Source organism: Falco cherrug, chromosome 3 (assembly GCF_023634085.1).
Source record: "Falco cherrug isolate bFalChe1 chromosome 3, bFalChe1.pri, whole genome shotgun sequence".
In the NCBI taxonomy this organism is placed as follows: domain Eukaryota; kingdom Metazoa; phylum Chordata; class Aves; order Falconiformes; family Falconidae; genus Falco; species Falco cherrug.
This window is the reverse complement of record NC_073699.1, coordinates 113,814,720-113,835,589: the sequence shown is the minus strand read 5'-3', so window position 1 is coordinate 113,835,589 and position 20,870 is coordinate 113,814,720. Positions and strand designations below refer to the sequence as shown.

At 39.7% G+C, this 20,870-nt stretch overlaps 1 protein-coding gene across 4 annotated transcripts in view; it reads right to left on the bottom strand.

Annotated features, from left to right (window-relative positions):
• Positions 1-49: 49 nt before the first annotated feature.
• Positions 50-20,870, bottom strand: part of CLSTN1 (calsyntenin 1) — a 39,930-nt gene continuing 19,109 nt past the window's right edge. For 2 of the 4 annotated variants that reach the window (XM_055703888.1, XM_055703889.1), the window contains 15 exons: positions 18,833-19,041; positions 17,675-17,824; positions 17,391-17,576; positions 15,977-16,225; positions 14,158-14,279; positions 12,894-13,056; positions 10,689-10,739; positions 8,742-8,899; positions 7,935-8,083; positions 7,233-7,459; positions 6,641-6,811; positions 5,894-6,039; positions 4,263-4,398; positions 3,359-3,543; positions 50-2,676 (listed from right to left, as the gene is read on the bottom strand). In XM_055703888.1, coding sequence (XP_055559863.1) covers positions 2,482-2,676; positions 3,359-3,543; positions 4,263-4,398; positions 5,894-6,039; positions 6,641-6,811; positions 7,233-7,459; positions 7,935-8,083; positions 8,742-8,899; positions 10,689-10,739; positions 12,894-13,056; positions 14,158-14,279; positions 15,977-16,225; positions 17,391-17,576; positions 17,675-17,824; positions 18,833-19,041 — 2,497 coding nt within the window. In that variant the 3' untranslated portion in view covers positions 50-2,481. The remainder of the gene's footprint in view (positions 2,677-3,358; positions 3,544-4,262; positions 4,399-5,893; positions 6,040-6,640; positions 6,812-7,232; positions 7,460-7,934; positions 8,084-8,741; positions 8,900-10,688; positions 10,740-12,893; positions 13,057-14,157; positions 14,280-15,976; positions 16,226-17,390; positions 17,577-17,674; positions 17,825-18,832; positions 19,042-20,870) is intronic. The other 2 variants (XM_055703890.1, XM_055703891.1) reach the window with 1 other exon arrangement.

The following is a 20,870-nucleotide window of genomic DNA, read 5'->3' as shown; positions in this document are numbered from 1 at the left end:
ACTTGAGTCAACTTTGTTCCATTCAGTAAAAAAATAAATGCAAACAACCTTTAGAACCAGAAATTTATTGTAGCTTATAGACTTTCCAAACTGACCTGTTACCAATATACACATCTGAAAAGTTATACCCACAGTGGCTACAACTGCATCAGGATGTTTACAACCTTTCAGTCATGATCAGTTTTGGTCTAAAATACAGCAGCTACAGCAACAGTATATGGAAGGATAAGTCTTCTACACATTAACACAGGACAACTGTCAGACATAAGTTAAAAGTTTCCCAGTTTACTTAAAACTAGCAGTTATATTTACCACGTAGAGTAGTCAAAACCATTTCCCCATTTTAGAAATCTAAAATTTTACATAAAAAAACAACCCCAAAAAACGGTAAGCTAGTTGTGTGGGTTCTCTTCCCTGCTTCCAGGTCCATCTACTATTGTAAAAGGCACTCCGCAGCCAAGCGTTACCCCAGATAAAACCCACCACTAGATCCCATTACACACATCACTAGATGAGAATAGGTCTGCTCTGGAAATCAAAACTATAGAAACATTTGGATCCATCCTTATCTTTTAGCTCTTTGAATTATGACCCTTTGTGCCCTCACCCGTTGGCTTGCTTGTCGCTCCTCTAGCACGCGTGCCCAGTGCAACATCTCCCTGCTGCGTCCTGTCAGCCGCCCAGCAGCCTGCGCCGCGCGCGTGGCCTGTGCGCCCCGGGCAGAGGTGGGCTACACTCAAGATCAAAAACCGAACTTTGCTTACCATGCTGAGGAGGGAACGGAGTCCTAGTCCCCTGTTACAAGCAAAACAAGTTACTCTTTTTAATCCACCTCCAAACATAAAAACCAAGTGAGCAGATACTCATTATTCAAGGCTCTGCGTAAGACCAAATAAAGTTAAATAAACAAGACCTGCCTTACAAAAAAACTAGCACTCTCCACCATGGGGGTCATTCACTGATTTTTCGTACCTTTCTGCTACTTCTTTAGAGAAATCCTTTGCAGTTCCCAGTTGGAACTTTGATCAGAAACAACCAAAGTCATCTGGACTTGGAATAGTATTTTACCATGATTCCCAAGGTCTTCCAGTTGGATAATGTATGCTATAGCTTTTCACCAGCAGGTAAACACAATTACTAAGTGTAAACAAAGGCTTAATACACCGACAGTCCAAGTTACCGTACAAGAGGCTACAGGGAATGAGCAGGAGTGTGTTTAATAGAAATGACGCCAGCTATGTCCCAAGCTCCCCCCCCGCCACCGGATTAGAAAAACTGCACAGCCAAAAAGCCCCCGAACGCCCGTCCGTGTAGGCCGGTCGCCGAGGTGCACAGGTACGCAGGGCTCGGGCTTTCCGGCTTCAGTCACCAACGTAACAAATCCACCGACTACATCAACAGCCCGCCCTGTCAGCGGTACGGACAGACCATCGCTGTGCTACAGGCAGCCTCACTGTAACTAACAGCAGCTGTGGCAACACCCCACAGCAACTGCACAATAATTCATCCACCGTCCAAGTAGTGTTTTTTCCCCCAATAACTTAAAAGCCCTTTACGCCAAGACTTAATTGGAGAAAAGGAAAAAAAAAAAGAAAAAGGTAAAACAGACCACTGTATTGCACAGGGCAGCTGAGCCTCTGCAGAGGTGCCTAAAGCCTTTACTATTTCTCACAAGTTTGTCTGTTCCCTCTGCAAAAATAAAGGAGATTAAAGAAAAGGAAAGAAAAATTAAAACAGAGTGGGGCATGAGCGAACATGGCAGTCAAGGCCAATGACACTGTATTACTGAAACATCTACACTAGATAACTGTGCCCGTGCTCCTGCTGCAGTAGTATGAGCTTTGTAGTATTTCATGCTGCATGGTTTTTTACTTTAGCATGTTTTAAACCCCAGACCCTGTTTTCACTACCACAAATGACATAATTACATAATTCCAATATATTTACAAAATATTAAAAAGTCTGTTAATCTTCTACATATTAACCTCATTCTGCCACTTTACACATGCACTAATTTTGGGAAAAAAATTAAAAGAAATCAACAGGCTGAAATGAGCAGCTTTACCCTCTGTCAACAAGCAATCTTTGCATCTTTTAGAAAAAGGAACAAAGCCAAGTTTGCTTCACTGAGCAAAATGACAGTCCAGAAATTCATGTGCAATGGCTACAGATCTGTAGAGTCACTTAGCTGACATGACATGAAGAAAAAAGTGCAAGGTGGTTCCTCACATAGCGTAAAAAAAATCCAGTCACTGAGGCATGGCTGAAGGAAAGGAGGTGCTAACCACAATTCTAGAAACAGCATCAGGAACTAGCTGACATAACACAAACACTGGGATGTGTGTGGCTTGAATCTACTGGCCAGAATGAATTTTTTTTTTTTTTTTTTTTTTTTTAAACACCATGAATCCTTGGTAACAATGGAGTGTATTACAGTGGAGTCTTCTAGAGCAGAAACAAAGACAAAGGGAACAGCTAGAATCAATAACTGAGGGTAGAGTCATCCCATTCCAGCTGTTGCTGTCTGTTAACATTCTGTTGGTCCTCCTCCTGCTCGCCCTCTTCCTCCTCACTGCTTTCAGACTCTGCACTAGTGATGTCGTCTTCTTCTCCGTCCTCACTTTCTTCTTCCTCCTCCTCCTCTTCCTCTTCACTGCTGTGTTGATCCTCATAAGTCTGTTAAGACAGAAATTAGCTGTTGAAATCATACTGGCCAAAATTCTTTTCATTCTTTGGAATTCAGGCACCAGGCACTGTATCAAGAAAGAGCTGTTACAGCTGCCTTACTGATTTTAGGAGTTCAGCAGTAATTAGGCAACCAGGAAAGAAAAAAGGAAGGAGCGCTCTTTAAAATAGCTTTGTAACATTGCTATCAGTCCTGTCACGCTAAACACTTCTGATGTGTGATCCAGTATCTCAAATTCTACTGGAAAAAGATCCTTCAGGAGGGCTGCACAAAGAACATTAAGGTCACACATCTCTCCTCTTCCTGATTTTCTAAAAACGCAGATGTCAACCACAGAAGAAGAAAGCATCGTAAACAGAGATATTTCAACAATAAATTCTTGCAACTTTGGAAAAAAGCAGACCGTGGTTAAGGTAGCACGCCGCACAATCAGCGCTGGTGTTGGACACTGACCTGTAAAATCCAATTATGCAGCATGACGCTATCACCCATGCAAGATCCCAAACATAACTGCTCTCAGCATTTGTTGCATTCCTTAAAAATTCACAGCTAAGGTCTCTAGTCCGCGTTCAGTGGTTGGTTTTGCTCTACTACCTCTGTCCGTGTACAATCATACCCATTACAGCTGGAGAAGGGCATTTTATTGTTAAAGTGCTGAGACACCAGCTTTACCTCCATCGGGTTCACAGTGATGGTCAGAGCAGAGTCATCCCAGTCCATCTCATTTTCCTTTCCAGTGTCCTGGTCACGCATCGTTCTCTGATGTGCAGCTCTGATTCGGAACACTCCCAGAATAATCATAAAAACCAGGAAACTGACACAAACTACAATCACAACAGTGGCTGTACTTGGAACAACTGTGACAAGAAAACAAAAGGAGTTTCTTAAATGACACTGGTAACTCATACACGATGCTAGTAACTAGTCCTCTGTTTCCACCACCTGCAAGAGGGAAATGGCATTATGCAAGTATTATATGTAGCTTCGCAGAGGCAGCTTGGCTAGGGCCACCTAAAGAGCCAGTTAGAGAATTAAGAACTAAAACTTTTTTCCTTAAGTATAATTACATCAATTTGAAGGACTGACAACACATGGAAAGCAGATTCCACCACACACGCAGACTCCTCTCTAAAATGCCTACTTTTCTTCCTCTCACATCCTACACCCACGCCAAATTAATATAATTAAAACAGAAAGGACAGACACCATGACTTATCAAGGGAATACCGCTGTGGTTCATTCCTCGCGCCAATTCAGAAGAAATACTGTCCCAGTTCCTCAGGGTCCTTTATCCAAGTCTTACAGCCCCCTTAAGACTAGCACACCTCCCATTTTCCAGTGTTCACCCCCCAACAGAAAGCTCTCCTGCTGGCAGGAAAACCCATTTTACTACAGGTTCAGCCAGCCACCCCTCCCTGCCTGGGCAACAGCAGAACAGGGCTGAGCAGCTGCAACCATCGTTAGTCCAACATACCCATTTAAAGTCCGGGGGAAAACCTCCCTGCAGCAAGAAGCCTCTGTGACATTTTAACACCCAAAAAAAGGCAGCTGAACTTCAGTGACTGAGAATTCTTACCTGAAAACGGATGAGGGTTAGCCAAGTTGTGACCAGAGAGATCAACAAATGTGTGATGCACGGGATGAACAAACTGTGGCTGCGCAGCTATGTGATTAGCGTGTTCAGCCGGGTTAGCCGTGTGGATAACGTTCACCTAGGAACAAAAAGAAAATGTTAAACTCCCGAAATGAAAGTTTACATCTGAAGAGATAGAAACAAAAAATAAAAAGTAAAATAAAATAATTTAAAATCCATTCCCCAGAGCAGGCATCTAATTCTCCTTCAACACAGCAATGGCTTTTCACAGGGGACAATCATTCCAATCAGTAGCTCCCCACATGTTACAATTTCTTGTCACAAAACCCTTCAGTTTCACAGTTCTCAAATCTATTTTGGTTAGTCTGGCAAATTGGTGTACAGACACCAGTACTTCAGAATAAAACAGGTAAAGCCAGTTTATTATCAAATGTGACGGTCAGCTATTTTAATCCTGAAGTAACAGTATATACAAAGATACGTAATACATTAATAGCATTTTCTTCATTCCCATCTTTTCTTATTCTGCTGCGTAACTTCAGCTAACAGCAAAGAAAAAAAAATCCATATAGCAGCCAGAGGGTTAAGAAAACCCCTATTTTTCTATAAAGTTTAGCCCACACTTTGCAATAGCTGGCTTTTAGGTACAACTGCAAGCTCATGATTTGAAAAGCACATTTCCCTTGCCAAACAAGCAGAGCTAAATATACCCCTCCCGGGGTGGAACACTGCGATACAGGTACTGACCAGCTGCACAACAGGAAGAGAGCGTGTCTGCTACAGAACCAGGAAAGCATCTGCAGTTCAACAGTTTGGTTAAGATCCCAACTCAAGCTCACAGAATTTCCTCAGGAAACAAAACCACATTACTTCACACAAAAGTGTCTATTCTGCGACACAGGAGGCTCCCCAGCCCACCATAACCAACTAGCGGTAAACACCATTAACTTTACTGTCATTCCTTTGGTCAGCTTTAAAATGTAGAGAATTCAAGCTGAGAGCTGAAAGATGCAGAGAGACAGGACAGTTCCTCTCAGTATAAATAACTTCACATTCCAGCACACGAAACGTTAGCGCCCTTTATGTTATCTTCTGCTGTACTTCCATATATTTAACTTAAGTGTACAAAGTAATAATTAACTTGCACTCTGCTGCAGAGGAAATCAATTTTAGCCCGTCTACACTCTTACATAAGCCCTTATTGTTGTCAATTTAAGCATCACACAAGCAAAACAGTAAATTTTTGAAACCCAGAAGTTAGACATGAAGGCCAGTCAAGTCTCTGGTAGCACTACTCTTACTTATTTGCTAATTTTTTGCTAAATTAATATACTGTCTTTCCAATTAAATCTCTTCAGCTTCACACTTCCATTAGCCATGCCATTTCTTCCACAACACGACAGTTTCACCTCTGTTTAGGCAACCTTACTTAAGAACTGCAGGATTAATAACACATTTACATGAAAAATACAGCCTGAAATGCATGTTTACTAGTATTTATTTACAGGAAAAAATCTAAATCAGTAATTGATCAATTATCTATCAGTTGAGGCAACAACTTCCATCCTGTTAGCCATCCATGCTCTACAACTTCTTAAGATCAGTTTACATACCTCCACTTTAAACTCATTGCTGACATAGCGTCCATTCAGCTCAGAACAGACTAATTTGAACTTTCTGTCAAAGAGAGAAACTGTGTGCCAGTTTCTGTAGTGTATCAAATGCAAAACTTCTTCGTAACTAGCCATAGTATCCACTCCTGTAGAGAGAAATGAACAAGTAAAACAATTACTTTGCAAAAGACTAGTTCAACAACATATACCTGACAAATACTGCTCTCTGTCTGCAATTAAGTGTTCTTGACTGCAAGATTTACAGTTAGTAGAAAAAAAGGTAACACCACAGACACACACACACGGCTCCACTGAAATTCTGAGGATTTTGTGATAAAATCCTAGACCCAGTTAGTCTTCGAAGGGATTCCGGGAGTCCTCCTTTCAAAAACGTTAACATATTCTGAACACAAAATGGAAAGGAATGATGCGTGCTCCTAGGCACTGGATTATCTATCTGTGCAAGGAACAAGCCCTACCCAGGGCAAAGAGTATTTCACTTCCACAGTCCAGAAGTAACCTGCAATATGGGACATCAGAGAGGAACAGAAAGGAGGTTCTAGAACGATGTATTTTCTAGAATCACAGCTTTCCACAAAATAGTTCTAACACCTCTGAGCTTGAAATTCTAGTCAAAAACAAAAGTAACTGGAGTAAGGTTTTACAAACCATTTCTTTAGCACACTGTTCTCATTATCACGGTCTTTACATCCTTCCTACAAAAAGACGAAGAGTAGTAACCCCTACCTGTGATTATCATGCCCAGGTTGGAACTACTCATCTCAATGCCTTTCTGCTGTAACCGTGTCATGTCGATCTCCAGGCTTTCTTGTTCCTGATTTAGTTCCTCTCCTAGCACTGTCACCTCACAGGTATCCAAGTTATGCATGATCTCTTCAGATACCAAAGACTCTTGTACTAAAAAGCAGAGGAAAAGCCAGAGGTAAACAGATATAAAAGGTGAAGAAGACAAGAGCACAGGAGCTATCAAATGTCACATGCAAACTCAATTCTTCTTCCAGAACAAATATTAAGATCTGGGCTTGCAGTAAAGAGAGCAAGTATTCAGGAAATAATGACTGAAAAAAGCCCCAAAACTCAAAATACAAACAAGAGATATTTACGTGAAGATAACGGCCTGGACTTACTACCATTTCTGGAGAAATTTTTGTTAGCCCAGAGCACAGTACCTACACCTTCTCACAGGAGATATACACCTTCCTTTCCCCTACTAGATTCGATACTAGAAATCCACACCGCTTTGCAAGAGGAAGATCCTCCAACGTGATCACTGAATGAGGTGAGCATAGCAACGTTCCTAGGCAGAAAAGGATGTTACCTGTGGGATCTTCATCTCCATCTCCCTCTGGCTCCACCTCCCGAGTAATGGTGCTTATTATGCGAAGCTCAGGGAAGAGGGCAACACCCTCAGAACTCTCAAACTCTGAAGCAGAGCGGGCAAAATGGTTGATGCCACTAAGGCTGATTTTTGGTTCCTCTGGCTGCAAGACCATCACATATCCCTCCACAGAAGGGATGGAGACGCAGGCCTCTTCACTGAAGCATCTGTGAGATACAGAAGCAGTTTTGCACAGTCAGGGAGGCTATTTGAGAGGGAGGCACAATTATGCAGAGTAATTGCTTTATGAATTTTTTAAAAGCTCTCTCAGACCCAGGAGTCTTAGATAAATTCATCAGCCACGTTGGAAAAGAAGAATTACCTACCAAGGGAGCAATCTCACAATTAATTTTTACTTACAGTTAACATTTAGCCCCGTTTTCTATGTTATGGCTAACAGCCACACAGAACACCTTTCCTGAAGGCTGTGATGCTGGAGACATACAGAATACCCCTGCAGTAAGCTACTCCCTTCCTTACACACTCCTTACTACGTTCTCAGGAAGAAAACGGAGTGCTGGTGTAGAAAACATTTGCCGTATTCAAACGCGTGATGGCTGCACACAGCAAGGCTCCTTTGTTTACCACAACTGAGACACATCGTTCCAGGCGCGGCACGTTATTGCAGCACTAGGGACGTACTTGACAACGCTGGAGATTTTCAGCCTCCGAATCCCAGGTGTTGGGAACTGGCGGGAGTTCAGATAGGAGATGTGCTGCATGGCCTTATCAACTCTGTCAATATCATCCCCTTCTAAGGTCAGCGTTGACTGACTTGGGTTCATGTGGATCTGAAACAACGGGGGGGAAGAAGAGCCAAACAGTAACATAACCTGGCATTTAAAACTGGAAGTTCAGCACTGCTTAGCCTGGTAAGTGCTAGGATAATTACATCTGTGTTCAAAACAATAAGGCTATTTTTCACTGGTCTTGTAGTACACACAGTCTGACTTCCCATCTCACTTCCTTATTCCAGTGGAATGTATTTACTGTTTTGTCCTTTAGGAAAAAAATCTAGGGACTTATGGTTCTGATGTCAAGACTCTAGTAATATGTTAGAGAAACAGCCAATACAAAGAGAGAAATTTAGCTCTGTCCACACAATCTTGCTACTACAAAAAGGCATGCAAGTCAGTCCCATTCCAAGCTGCCTGCTAAGAATCGCTGTCTTTCGTTATACAGCCGGGTATAGCTGGTAAAACAAGAGAGGCTTACAAATACAGGATTTCTCTTCAAGACTTACAGAGAACACAGTAACTTTCATCCTTAAACCCCACTAAGACCACATCTAGGCAAGAAAGATTTCCTAGTTTTCATGGAATTTTAATGCAAAATGTCACAATAGATTAGCTTGTTCTATTTGGGACACCCCTAACTCTGCCAGCAAAACTTGCAACTATTACCAGCAAAGCAATAAATGTGATCCCCTTAATTCATGTGCAACTTTACCTTCACACCTTTGCCAACGCCATCAGTCATTTGCAAATCCAGTCCCTCTTTGCAAGTATACAGGCAATCTATCACTTTCTTGTTTTCCAGTTTACCAGAACGAATCATCAAACCTGCCAGATTGCCTCGGAAAAACTGAGCCATGTGGAGTTCACCACCTTCATAAAGGGAGGAAGGAAAAAAACCTTTATACATTTTGATTCTTTCCACTTTTCTTTTCTTTGGTAAAACAACAAATATGTTTTCTGGTACCACAAAGTATTATATACATGCGGGTTAGTTTTTATCCATTCTGGGTGTTAACCTTGTGATTATGTTCAAGCATAAAGACAGGATTAAACAGTTCACCATGCATATGGCCTTCAGAACAGGTGTGGCCATCTGGAACTGTGAAACTAAGGCTAATATTTCCGTAACAAACATTTCAAAAGAAATCGCCCATACAGCGAGGTGGTGTTCTCCAGAAATGACAGACAGAACCGACGAGATGAACTATGAGAGCTGAACCTTTCTCAGGTTCAGGTAACGCTCCCACCGGTCGGCTCTCTACAGCACAGGCAATGCCCACCAGCAGACAGCACCCTTCCTCTCAGTGCTCGTTACCCACATCTAAACTGATCATTACACGCTCTCTTTACACTCAAGGAACAGAAAGAAACGTCACAAAGTGATTAGACTCATTCTGAAAAAGATGTCTAAGAGGGAACTGCTCCCCTCCAAAGGTGCTGCCTCCTCTGCAGGGATCCAAGCCAGCAGTTCAGGCTCAGGTAACTTATTTCCAGATCGCTGAGTGACATCTGAAGAACTGCAACCCAGTAAGCCCCTTCGCTGATCAGACTTTTTGAAGATGACATCACGACGATCACTTAGTCAGTCTTGCTAAATAACAGGGCCACAGACCGCCCCCCAGAAATTTGCATTCCAAGGTCATCACTTACTAAGCTACCCGATTTTTAGAAAGATGTCTAAGCTTGTTTTGAAGATTCTAAGTCCTAAAAGACCCCCAGCAGAACACAATATAATTTTCAGTAGTGAAATCTCCTGTTGGAAATTATATAGTTTCCAGTTCAGACCTGTACAGCTCCAGCTTCTAGCCCCCGGACTGTTACCTCCTTGCTAAATCAAGGTGTGATGCACACCTAGAAACCTCTAGTCAATTCTATCTAGACTATCCCAAGAATTCTTACACTTCACAGAAAGAGTACTTATCTTGAACACGTTTTTAGAAACAAACACCGGTTTTAAGCGTCTCGACTTGAGACACAAAATCCACCAAACTATCACTAAACATTTCTAAGAAAATAAAACCCTGTAGCCAACTTGAAATACCTGGTAGCCAAAGCTTTTATGCCCATTCACTGTAATTAGAACTTCATATAAATTTCTGATCAAGTGAGTATCCACTGTAAATTACAGGCCTGTCTTTGAGTTATATACAACCAACCTGAACTAAGTATAAATCAGTCTTCAAGCAGGGAGCAGAGCTACCTGACTCCCAAAGGTCCTTTCCAACCCATGGAGTAATTCTATAATATGCACACATACCTACATACCAATATTTATATAGGATGAGGTGCATATGTTTTAACAAAACTCGGTGAAAGAAATTTAGCTGATATTTTACATCAGTAACTTATTTTACACCACTTCACTGAAATCACAATGGTTGTAGATTTGTACATGGATGTGCATTTGGATGCAACCAACCCCCACCACCCCCACCCACCCCCCCCAAAAAAAAACCAACACAAAAAAGAAAGCAAAAAAAAAAATCAGCTGATGAAGCTCTGGAAATAGAAGCACAATGAAGAAACAAACAAGCCTAGGAGAGGATTATGTGAAGGTCAATGGGCCAAATGCAATGCCTGCATTTCATGCTGTGTGCAAGATGAAGCAATGTCTTGGCTTAAAAATGAAATAAAACAGTAGGGAAAAAACTCCAGCAACCTGCAGAGGTCTCAGGCACAGTTTCATTGTCATTTTCATTTCCTGTATATTCTGTAGAAAAGCAAGACAAAGAATGGGACAATAGGGAAAGGACCAAGTAGTTACAATTTGGCAAACTCTCTTATCACAAAAGTAGTACAAAGGAGCACTTCCCCCAAGAAGTCTGTTTATACTCAACCCAGCTTCTCAAGGTTTATGAGTTCTTTGAAACACGCATAGCTGCAATGCAGGGAAGGAACATCACTGTGTTGTTACAAGAACATAACATTCATGACAAGACAACCTGAAGAGCCCCATACAGAAGCTGCAGTAAAAACAGTCACACCAGAGAACACTTCAACCACAGATACTCAATCTCACACAAACCACTATTAGTAACGAGATCAATTGGCTCAGTATTTTCTCCTCTCCTAGCTACTGAAGCGGAAATGAAGGTACAATCCAGCCTACATCAGCAAATCACCAAAAGTTATTAAATGCTGATCAAAAGGAGCTATTACCAACCCAAATCTTTTCTCATAGCAATAGTATTTTATCTATTAAGCGGTCAATTTATCAGATGGAAGCATGGGGAGACTGGGATGGATGGACCAAAAATGAGAAACGGCTTTTAAATCTTTTTACAATAAATGTTAAAAGAACTTTTTCAAGAGCATAAAATCTCTTTCCTCTTAAGAGGCGAGCTGTATATATAACTTAGAGCAGTCTGGTTTATTTTAAAATCTCTGTAAGACAAAGAGGATGGCCTTAAGCACTAACTTCACTTCCTTGACATACTTTTTCCCCCATGTTCTAACCCCCTAGAAATCAGGCTTTTGGTGGAATTTTTAAAACATACTGCCTCAAGTTCTTGTATTCCAGACTTTAATGCTCCTATTTCAGTCTGCTGTCATTAAAAATAAAATTCACGTCAGAAGAAATTAAAGAATCATACAAAAGGTGCCGGTGTGAGAGCAGGAGTTTTTAAACTAAATGTATATGCTTTTGTTAGGATGCAGAACATACATGGAAGCCATCATACAATCCATACACTTAGCTGGAACAGAGTTTCCAAGCTCCAGTTTCTTGAAAACCAGCTACTATAGCTTCCCTTGAGCTAGAAGAGATAGTTGGAAAGTCACAAACAGAATAAGACGAATTATGGAGAAAATAACTGACTCGAAGGGACAACAGAATTAATTTAGCACTGAAAAAAACAGTAATACTGAAAGACAGTGAACTTGTTGCAAAACAGTAAATTTGATGGAGAGGGTATTTTGATAACGTAACTTTCATTCACACTTGAAAGCCTTAAAACTCAAAAGAGAAAAGAAACATTTTAAGACAGAAGACTGTTAATTTGATTAAAACGTCTCAAAGCTTTCCATTTGTCATTCATTCACCAGCTACTTCTCTGCATTGCTGCAGACTGCAACTACAGTTACATTCTGAACTACAGTTGAAAGATGAATAATTTAACACTTTTATCTCTGACCAAAAAGATCAGCTTTATACCAGCTAGGGTGAATAATTTAATCAGCAAGCAAGCGTTTCCATTCAGGACTGTGAAGCAAGAGCTTTGTTTCAAAGATCTCTGATAACCAGCGTCCATGTTCAGATGCATTATTCTCCTTTTTCTCAGGCTTTGAAGAGTAGGTGTCTCAAGTATTACAGCACATGAATCAGCATTTTACAGCTTGAAGAACACCGTGTTTTAAGCCACAGTCTGCATACAATAAAGCAGATGCTTTTTATATTTATTTTTATAAGCAGAAATGGTACAATATCCAAGAGACAGCATCACTTGCGTTGCTTAGCTGAACTGTCTGCTGGTCATGCTTCCATTTATGAGAATACTTTTTCTACAATATGCTTGTCAACCTACTTGAAATTAAGCATTCTGCTTAGTAATATGAAGTATATGATGTATTCTTACAACTGTTATTAAAAATAAGCTATCTATATTCCAACGGTTACCACAAAAATCACTTGGCTGAGTAGCTTTCTATTTCGTACGCACCTGTAGCCAGCGAGCAAAGAAACACTCAAGGAAAAAGACTAAAAGAGGAAACGTGATACTAGCTAGGACCAAAAATAATCTGCAAAAGACAAAACAAGTGATCTTTCATGCCCTGAAAAGATCTGCTGTGTACTTCTAGGGTAACCACAAAGATCTCATTTAAAATAAAATAAGTTAATTAAATATTAACAATTGTAAATAGCTACCTTGCCAACATGCTCCAACTACTAGCTGCGTTTCTATCTTTGAAGGATGAAGTGGGTAATCTTCCGTCACCGGGAAAGGATCATATGAAACACCATCTACATAAAGAGTTACCGCAGGAAATTCAACATTGAGGACATAATGATGCCACTCTTTGTCACACACCTGAGTAAAGAAAGTTTTAAAAATTGTACTTTATTATTTTTTTTTTAATTTCAGTTGAATAACTGATCTGAAGCACATTCTGCATACACATACATGCAGACATATTGACAACCTATAAGTCTGTATAGACATACTTTATGTTTCACACATATGGCACGCATCTGAAAAAAGCAACCCAACTGTCAAGCATTTATAAATAGTTTCTTTTCTTCTATTGCCAATATAGAAAGCTGCATGTATTTCCGTTCCTTTGATTTTTAAAATATCTAATAACAGCATATTTCAATTTAAAAATACGTATCTACATGCAAGCACATTCTGAAATGCTGTTGTAACACATCCTTACTTAACAAAGGACCTGTCTTATTTTCAGAGAAAAAATGTGACCATTTTGAACAGAAGAAAGCCTCCGACAACAGAACTATTTATAGTGAAAGCTGATTAGCTTTTGGAAAGTAATAGTCTTCCTATAAGGGCATATATGGGCATTTTACCATTAAAACGGTATACACTGCCCTGCACAGAAAACAGGATATAGAGATGTATGTTAAAATGTAACTCACTGTTAGGTAACTGGCAAAACAGACCCGTAATAGTAACTGTATGGCAGTGCGAAAAAGAATTAAGAAATTCTTCCATTATCCTGTTAACACTTTCCTCTGCAAAAATGTCGCGTGCTCAGAAGTACTTTAATGCTATAACCAAACCAGAACACCTGCTCTGCTCTCATGCACGCTACCTTAGTGCATTTGGTGAAAGTACCTGGCATCACAGCTAAAAGACCAACGCTGTATTTTCACATATAAATCCACTTTTTCCTACCTTTCAGGACAATGACTTGTACTTTATTTCATGAGTATCCCACTGGGTTTAATAAAATCACTAAACCAGTATTTTATATTTAAAATGAAAAGGTATAGCTGGATCTATCTCTGATGCCTGATCACAAATAAGAGTCAGCATTGCTGGGTTCTATAAAACAAGACATCAGGAGCAAGGAGTTGCAAGAAGTATTTATTAACAATTATACTACCACGAAGTTTAGTCTCCAATGTTTTTCACTGCATTGTAACAACCTACCGGCTGTCCTTCCAAACTTACTTGATTTAATTTCCAGTGGAATTCAGCAGGTTTGTACGTTTTTCCCTCTGAAGGATCTTGGCGGAAGAGGAAAACAAGTCGGCAGTTGTGAATATAGAGTGTGTAGTGGTGCCGGTTCATATCTGCACAAGAGTGTTAATTAACATTATTTTCTGTAAACCTTAAGACCTCCACAAAATTCACCTCTTCTGTAATTTCATACACAAATCTCCAAGTAACTGATAGGAAGAAACAAATGCAGAAGTAAATCAGGCACGCTTAGAGGAATGTGATAAATGTTTGTAATAGTAGTTAGGGCAAACATTCTTGAAGGATCTGTGAGTAATACGCTGTACAATAAATAAGACATGTCTATCTCGAAATCCAATCTAAACCAAGGCACAGGACTGAAGAGGCAGATATAAACCTGCCAGCAGGAGAAAGAGAGCTCTATTTGCAAATAGAAGAGCTTTTTTGTTACAAATGAGTAGCTTTTACTGCATTTAGTTACTGTTTTAGAACACATACACATGATGGCAGGTGGACACGCTTTCCTAAGAGAAAACTATGCAATTGTAGCTCTAAAGGATTTATCGTGGAAAATAAATACAAAGGTGAGATGCTAGAGAAACAGGTAAGAGTAAGGAAAAGAAACATTTTAGCTGCATCATCCATTCCATGGCATGGGTGAGTCAAGAAAGGATGGAATGAAAAAATACCCAAATCATGTCAATCTTTCAGCCTGACAGCATTAAATCCGACTGTATTGTCCCAGTGCAATATATTCAGAATTGCCTCCCTCCAAAAAATCTAGTTCCAGTCTTTCAATATTGCATAACGTAAGACTGAAATGAAGGCAAATCGTATCTATACTACCAGAAACTATCAGGTGCAAAAGCTACGTGGTTAGGTCAAATCAAGTAATGAAATAGGAAAACTTCTTTTTAAGGTCTGCCTACTGTGTACTTTAAACCAGCTAAAACTGCATTTAAATTTGCCTTTTTTCTCCAGTTTACTTACTTGCATGCAGAGTCTAAAGCTTTGGGTTTTGATTAACAGGAATGGGTGAAGGTAAGGAAAAGAGAAGAATATTTGTACCCGGTTCTGAATGACAGTCACTTTTCTCCTGTTCAAGGAAATGCTTTTAGGGTATTATAAATGCTGTGAAATCTTTCTTATTTAAAAAAAAACAGTAATTTAAAATATACTTGGCATAGCTTCCATTGAAAAACCTAGCAGCACTTTCAACAAAGTATCTTTCTAATACACTGGACAAATTCACTGCTCCAGCTAACAAAGACAAGAATTATTTTACCCCCATTAGACAGCAATTATGAAAACAGGGTTATCAGATTTCCCTCTTATTAATAGTGTCTTCAAAATGATTGTGTCTGTAGGATTCACAGAGACATAAACTAAGCACAGGGTGAAAAAAAGTTTCATCACTGGAGAAAGAGAAATCATCTCTTCCTAGAAAAAAAAAATACAAGAGCAAATGCCGTCACCAAACCTCACATAAGTATCTTAATGATTTTAGGCAGCATCAAGAATAAGGCTATCTCTGGAGATGCAAAATCAAGACTGCATTGCCAGAATAAGTCATCTACCATGGCAAATAGAAATGCGTAACGTAAATTGAAACAGAATTAGAAAAACAAGTCTGTCTAATGTGAAGCTAGATAATCTAAGGCCATGCCTACAGGTAAGCATAATAAAGAGTGACTTTTACAGTCCATTTCATTTCCAAGAAAAACCTAACCCAGAGAAAAAACTTAAGGTCCCACATAAAAACAAACAAAACTCAACAATGAGACTACTTATAAGTGAAGTACTGACAAACCTGTCTTGTCTGAATTGCACAGGATTGTCTCTTTCTCTTTGGTTCCAGGCCCATGCCTCATCCATACAGAAATCATGAAGGGCTCTTTTAGATTGAGTGTGACAACACCATCTGGAATCTTCACAGCTTGCGTGCCATTAAACTCAAAGACTTGGTCACTGTCATGACCATTATCAGTAGGAAGTCCTATTGTCCAGTTAGCAGCACTACTTGGAGGGGGAAGTAGCTCAGCTGTGCCAGAAGAAGCACCTACAACAGAAACACTCAAATGAAAAAAGGCAGAAACTAGAAAATCACAGCTCGTTTCAAACCAAACTGTTTTTCTGAGCACTACTTTTTCAGTACCGTCAGGGTTACGCGCTACCATCACACACCAAGCAAATCTCCTTTTAAATAATGTGGCACTAAGAATGGACACCTGATGTCATGATGATTTCCATAAATTTTACTTCTGGGTAGACAATCTCACTGAAATTGTTTTGCTTACCATCTCTACAGCTGTAGTGCCTCACTCTATCTCAGGAGCCATTACATTAATACCACTTGCCCCTCAGGTCCACGAACATGATGCCTTTCTCCTGACACTACACTAGTTGTAAGACTCACATCCATCCAGCTGAAGAGGACTGCATGAAGCATCCCCTCCCAGATCACTGTCTGATAATATCATGGTCAAGGAGCAACAATACCCGCAGGTACTCTGCTTGCTGGTTTTTCCCCAATTCAAGCTGAAATCGTTATTGTCACAGTGACCTCATCAGGGAGCAGCTTAGGAATTGCCCAGGTCTCTAGGGTTACGCTGTATTCACACTTCCAATTGACTTCACCTGAAGTTGAAGACATAAATCACGAGTGGTGTTTTGTCCTGTAATCTCAAATCTTCCCTACTGACTATGAAGGACTCAAACTTTTCATCAGACCTTTAACCGCAGCGTGTGTGTATGCCAAAGTGCCCTTTATTCCTAGGGCAAGCATAGTGTAAGTTTAATTGATACAAGTAACCTGTTTTTTTTCCAAACCACACTTCCTTGATTTTCTCATCTACCTTTTCACCACGTATTTCTTACATTGCATCCTTCATATCCATCACACCTCAGAAAAACAGAGAGGTTTTAATGGCTACACCCTTCTGCATATATAGCATTCTTTCAGCTCTTGAACATGAACCTCATGTGAGGGAAATTATGAGTCTATATAAGCTAGCAGAGAGGCAGAAGAGATTCTTTACTGCATTTGGGAATCATTTCAAAAGTCACCTAATTTTATGCTTTTTACTGTCTGCTAGGAAAAAAGTTGGATGAAACTACATGCAAACAAAGACTGTATCTACTCACTGATTTGTGGTCTAACATAACATTCAAAGAAAAACTAATAAGCAAGAAAGACCACTTTATTTCAAAGAAAGCATTCTTACCACAGAGTCTGTGAATGGATTTCTCAGAGTAGGTGTCTCTGTCACAGCCTTTACCAATATGGTTGGTTTCTAGTTCAACTGTTGCTTGAATTGAGGTTATTGGCTCATCACACGTCTCCAAACGCATACCGGGGAAGAGAGCTAACGAACCAGTACCAGGCTCATACTCTATTCTTTTGCTCCAACCTGTACATTTATCCAAAGAAACAGTATTAAAAATCTCTCACATTTATCTGAAGGAACTGGCAAATGCTAAAAGCAGACAGGAAGGTGATCGAACTCACCTTGCCAGCCAGGCTTGCATGTTGGCTTAAGGCTAATTTTAACCAACACATCCTCAGCAGCTCTCTTCTTCCCACAGTCGTACGCTGTTACTGTCAGTTTATACTGATGTTCTTTACCATAGTTTAACTTTTCTGTGTTTTTTATATAACCTGACACACACACACAAAAAAAAAAAAAAAAAAAAAAGGAAAAAGGCAATCATCAGACATCAATACCTACTCATTTTCCAGCGTCACCACTGCATTGAATGCATCCAGGTACCACATATGTACTTCATATAGGTACCAAGACTTTAGCAGACACACCTGCAAGTGAATTAGCCCTTCACTATTTGACCTTTCAATGCCAGACATCAGGCCCAGATCCTTAAAAATTAAATAAATCTAGAAATGAGCAGACATACAAAGAACAGCAGGTATATACTAACCTGGCTCTTAGTAGCATATTATATTACTCAAAATGAAACTGTCCACAGGTGGCAACTGATACATAAATTGTTTGGCACACGTCAGGATTCTCTTAACTATTTTAAATTCACACATCCATGAAAATTATCCACTGGCAACGTGGATCCCCAAAAATCTCAAACTGAAGCCCACTAAAAGCTGTCTGGCTTTGTTTCATTAGCTTGCTTGAACCCCTCTGAAGGCTCCACAGATCACTAGCGGAAATTACCTAAACAAATCGCTACACTTCAAAACCAATAACCATGATACTGTCATCTCCAGAGCACACCTGAGCACCTCAAATATGAAAAGCACATGCATGGAATCCCATTTCTGAAAGCTAATTAGCAAAATCTATCCTAATACAGAATAGAAAACTACAGGCAACTAAAAAAAAGCCTGCTAAGAGCTGGTTTAAAATAAAACATGGCTACCGTATTTCCTTAATTTTGAAAAGCATTTTAGAAGAAACAACACACATGCAACACACCATCTGTTCCTTACATCAGTAGATAGCACATGGTATCGGCACTGAAAGACACCTCACTTTTCATCATCAATTCAGATAGCCAAAGTCAACACCTCCATTTAACTACACTGTAGGAAAGGGTTAAAACAGGGCTTTAAAATTTGATGCTGACCAGTCTAAAGTCCTGTTCTTAGGGCAACAAATTATAGTAATTCCCACTCCATCTCGCATTGTGTTCTTACCATCTTTGTCAATAGCAAAAGGTACGTCCGGAGTTACAATTTCATAATTGCAAATCTGGCTGAACTGAGGAGAACAATCTGCATCCACCGCTTCCACTTTCAGGATGTTGTCATACCTCTTCCCTTCAATAACTGTTGCCTTGTATGACTTCTCTTTGAACACAGGAGCATACTCATTAACATCATTCACCTGAATATGTACTGTTGCTCTGGGAACAAAACACAAATGTCAGTTCCCTACACATTGCAAAACTTCCATTCATGCAAGGAAGCTGGTAAAACAGCTCCCTCTTTTCCAGATGAGTCTATCCTGCAGAATTTAAGCTCCCAGAAAGAAGTGATCAATGACTAATAAAACTAATAATCTCAACTACCCTGACTAGGAAAGCAGCAGATGCTTTTCCAGCATGTTGCAATATAATTAATTCAGTGTAGTTCTAGGTTATTGCTTACTATTGCTGTTTATTCGTGAATAAAATTCAAACACTTGTACTGTAACTATTAAATTGCCACCATTTTACAGAAATACAAAATACAGCTGTGACAAAATAGGCTTTTACTTCTGTTAAACCAATACAATCCTTTTAGTTCCTTCCTGCTGTCAGAGTATTTGATATAAACATCCAATTTTTATTTCATGTGAACAAGTATGACAGTTAAGACTGGTCTTGGTCCAAGAGCTCAGTCAAGTGCATTTGATCGGCCTTCTTTTGCTAATAAAGTACTAAGCTGTGCAAGTCAGAGAAAACTGGCTTGTTTCTTGGATGTAGGAATGACAAATCAGCCAATTTAAATGGAAGAATCACAGAAGTGGAAGATACACTTCAATACATTGTATAGCTAGCTAGACAATCCTAAACAGACTGGATCTTGAATTCGGTCCTTTCACACTTGTCACTGATTGCTGGTATATACAGAATAGGAAAATAATGCAGTTTCTGTCACCGACCAAGAGGAAGAGGTGAATAATGAATAATGAAAAGTATCTGGAATGTAAACCAATAAAGAATTCAAATACTACAGTCCTTCCATAAAAGCAAAAGTTTTCTAATGCTTATTCTAAAAAAAAAAAAAAAAAAAAAGGAAAAAAAAAGTATTTAAGGTTTTATTTTATCCTATGCGCTACATAAATGCCACCAAAAATGGCCTTCTGTACCAAACAGACTTCATAAAAACATTAACACAGACAGCTATGGGCCAGGGAAATTTCAACAGTGGTTTGCAGGTGCTGGTCTTGGAAACCCATCAATCTGCTGAGGGAAAAGAGATGCAGAGCATGCTGCTTCATCTGTACTAGTTCGTTCCATAGCCATGAATATGATTAACCACAATTTTTATCAGACCCATCAGGAAAAAGCTTCTACCTCAATTAACCAGCACAGGTAGAAAAATACAGTAAGTTCTACAGCGTGGAGAAGGAACTGTATACTATCAAACTGGACAAAGAACCTAATTCCAGCCAAGCCAACAAAACATTTGTTGCCATCTTACTCTTTAAAATATTTCTTCAAAAGTCAAACTGAGTATCAAACAGAGTTTGAGGGCACACCTATTTTCTCTAAGTGTAATCCTTCAGAAGGTAACTTTCTGCTGCCTTTTCGAAGCATACAGCTCAGCGTAACAAGGTTGCATTCCTCACCAAGGTGACTGCTGCTAGTCTAGTCCTCATCTTACTCGTGCCCTTCTTTGCTTCGTGCAAATGGTAATCTTCCGTATGCTCTGCAGATGTTTACACCAGGGTGTTAAAACAGTTATTCTCAAGTGGATTTTCTAGAGAGCGTTTCACATTGTGCTTTTTTCTTTAGATAAAGATTAGCTAAAGATTGCTTTGTTCCCATTCTTTCATCTAGGCAGAGACGAACCTTATGCCACCGGTCTTGCTTTTTTTGGTGAGGCCATCTGAAATAATGGCAACATGTAATGCTTTTCCATTTTGTCAACTTTCATATAGACTGACTTCTTGAACCTCTTGAAGTTCTTTTTCGTTTTTAGAAACCGAATTCTGAAGCAATGTCCAGGCTTGGTATCCCACGCCAAC